The following is a 1,379-nucleotide window of genomic DNA, read 5'->3' as shown; positions in this document are numbered from 1 at the left end:
GCAGGTAAGAGTTTCGTCCACTCACACTTGCTTTTTGCTCTCCAGTGAAGCAAAGATTCCTGATGCTTAGTTTCCAGTTAACTTTTCAACATCTCCATCTTCCTTTGCAGAAAAGGCAAAGCGGGGAGCAACAGAACCCTACACCTGCCTACAAGGGAAGTATCAAACAATAAGAAACACTTTTATTTTTAACTTTACAACATATAAATAGACAAATCTGTGCTTTCTGATGTAGCTTTTCTTCCCCTACCCTCCCCAGGGTCCTTGTCGCTGTGCCCCCAGCCCCTCCCAGCTCTAAGGGGAGAGGGCAGGGGGCTGCGCGGCGGCGGCTGGACCGCTCCCATATGTACAAATCCGGCAGGTTTGGTATCGCACCCTCCCCGGCCGTCATCTGCTCAGGTCCCGGCTGGCGCCTCGCCCGCACACCATCCGTTCCTCTGCGGAGAGGCCAGCGAAAAAGGGGTGCAGGAGGGCTTCCGAGAACGTGATCCGCCGGGAAGGGTCAAATTCTAACATCCTCCTCATCAGATCAAAGAGCTGCGCGTGCTCCGGCGAGTCGTGCAGCATGTACGTCTGAAAGAGAAGGGTGGGGGGGACACGGGGAGGGGTGTAGCGCTCTGGTAGGGCAGGGACTGAACCTCTCCTGCTTTGACCAGGCCAAGAAACTTCCTGTTACCAAGAGTTGAGTGCTCTGTAACAGGGAGGTTCCCATCCTGAAGCCCCAGGGCACAGCGGCTCGGCCTCGGAGCGGCACCTACCCGGAGGGGCTTGCAGTTCTCTTGGACGTATCTCCCGTCGGACGTGTTCTCATCCCACACCAGGTTCCCGTTGTGGAAATATTTTTGCTTCCTGCAAAGGGAAAGTCCGTGTTTGGGAAGGCTACTTGTGGGACAACACTTCCAGCATGGTTATACCTGTACAGGTGAGGCCAGACTGCCCGACTTCAGGAAGAGGGTCTTACCGAGTTTTGTGGATCATGTGAGAGGGGATTGGCCCAAGGATTTTTTCCATCATGACAAGATGTTCGCGATTCTCATGAGTCTGCAAAGGAAAAGAGCAACGGGGCATTAATTCAGAACTTGGGAGATCCAAGGACCAGAGGTCTGTCCCCTGTACGAGTGCAGGAGGAGAAGAGGCCAGCCTCCATCAGGAATGGTGCAGGTCCTGTGCACCTCTGCTTCCTCTCTTCAGTTTTCTGTTCTTCACAGCACAGTGAAGAAACCCAAAGCGATCAGAACCTTGTCCTTCCAACCACGAGTTTTCCTGGGCTTATCTTCAAACTTGGCTTCTGATTTTTAGTGCCTGATCCGTGTTTCCCTCCCCCCTTTGCTGACGTTTGAGCCCTCTCAGCTGTTAAGAATTCTTAGGGTCCAAGGGCT

General features: G+C 53.4%; 1 protein-coding gene across 1 annotated transcript in view; it reads right to left on the bottom strand.

The window, feature by feature from the left end:
* Positions 1-387: 387 nt before the first annotated feature.
* CLK3 (CDC-like kinase 3) overlaps positions 388-1,379 on the bottom strand; it is an 8,002-nt gene continuing 7,010 nt past the window's right edge. The window contains exons 10-12 of the mRNA XM_008948650.1: positions 962-1,044; positions 759-849; positions 388-573 (exon numbers count right to left, since the gene is read on the bottom strand). Coding sequence (XP_008946898.1) covers positions 388-573; positions 759-849; positions 962-1,044 — 360 coding nt within the window. The remainder of the gene's footprint in view (positions 574-758; positions 850-961; positions 1,045-1,379) is intronic.

This window comes from Merops nubicus, unplaced genomic scaffold, assembly GCF_000691845.1.
Source record: "Merops nubicus isolate BGI_N331 unplaced genomic scaffold, ASM69184v1 scaffold14791, whole genome shotgun sequence".
Taxonomy (NCBI): domain Eukaryota; kingdom Metazoa; phylum Chordata; class Aves; order Coraciiformes; family Meropidae; genus Merops; species Merops nubicus.
The sequence above is the reverse complement of the archived record's forward strand: the minus strand, read 5'-3'. Positions and strand labels throughout refer to the sequence as shown.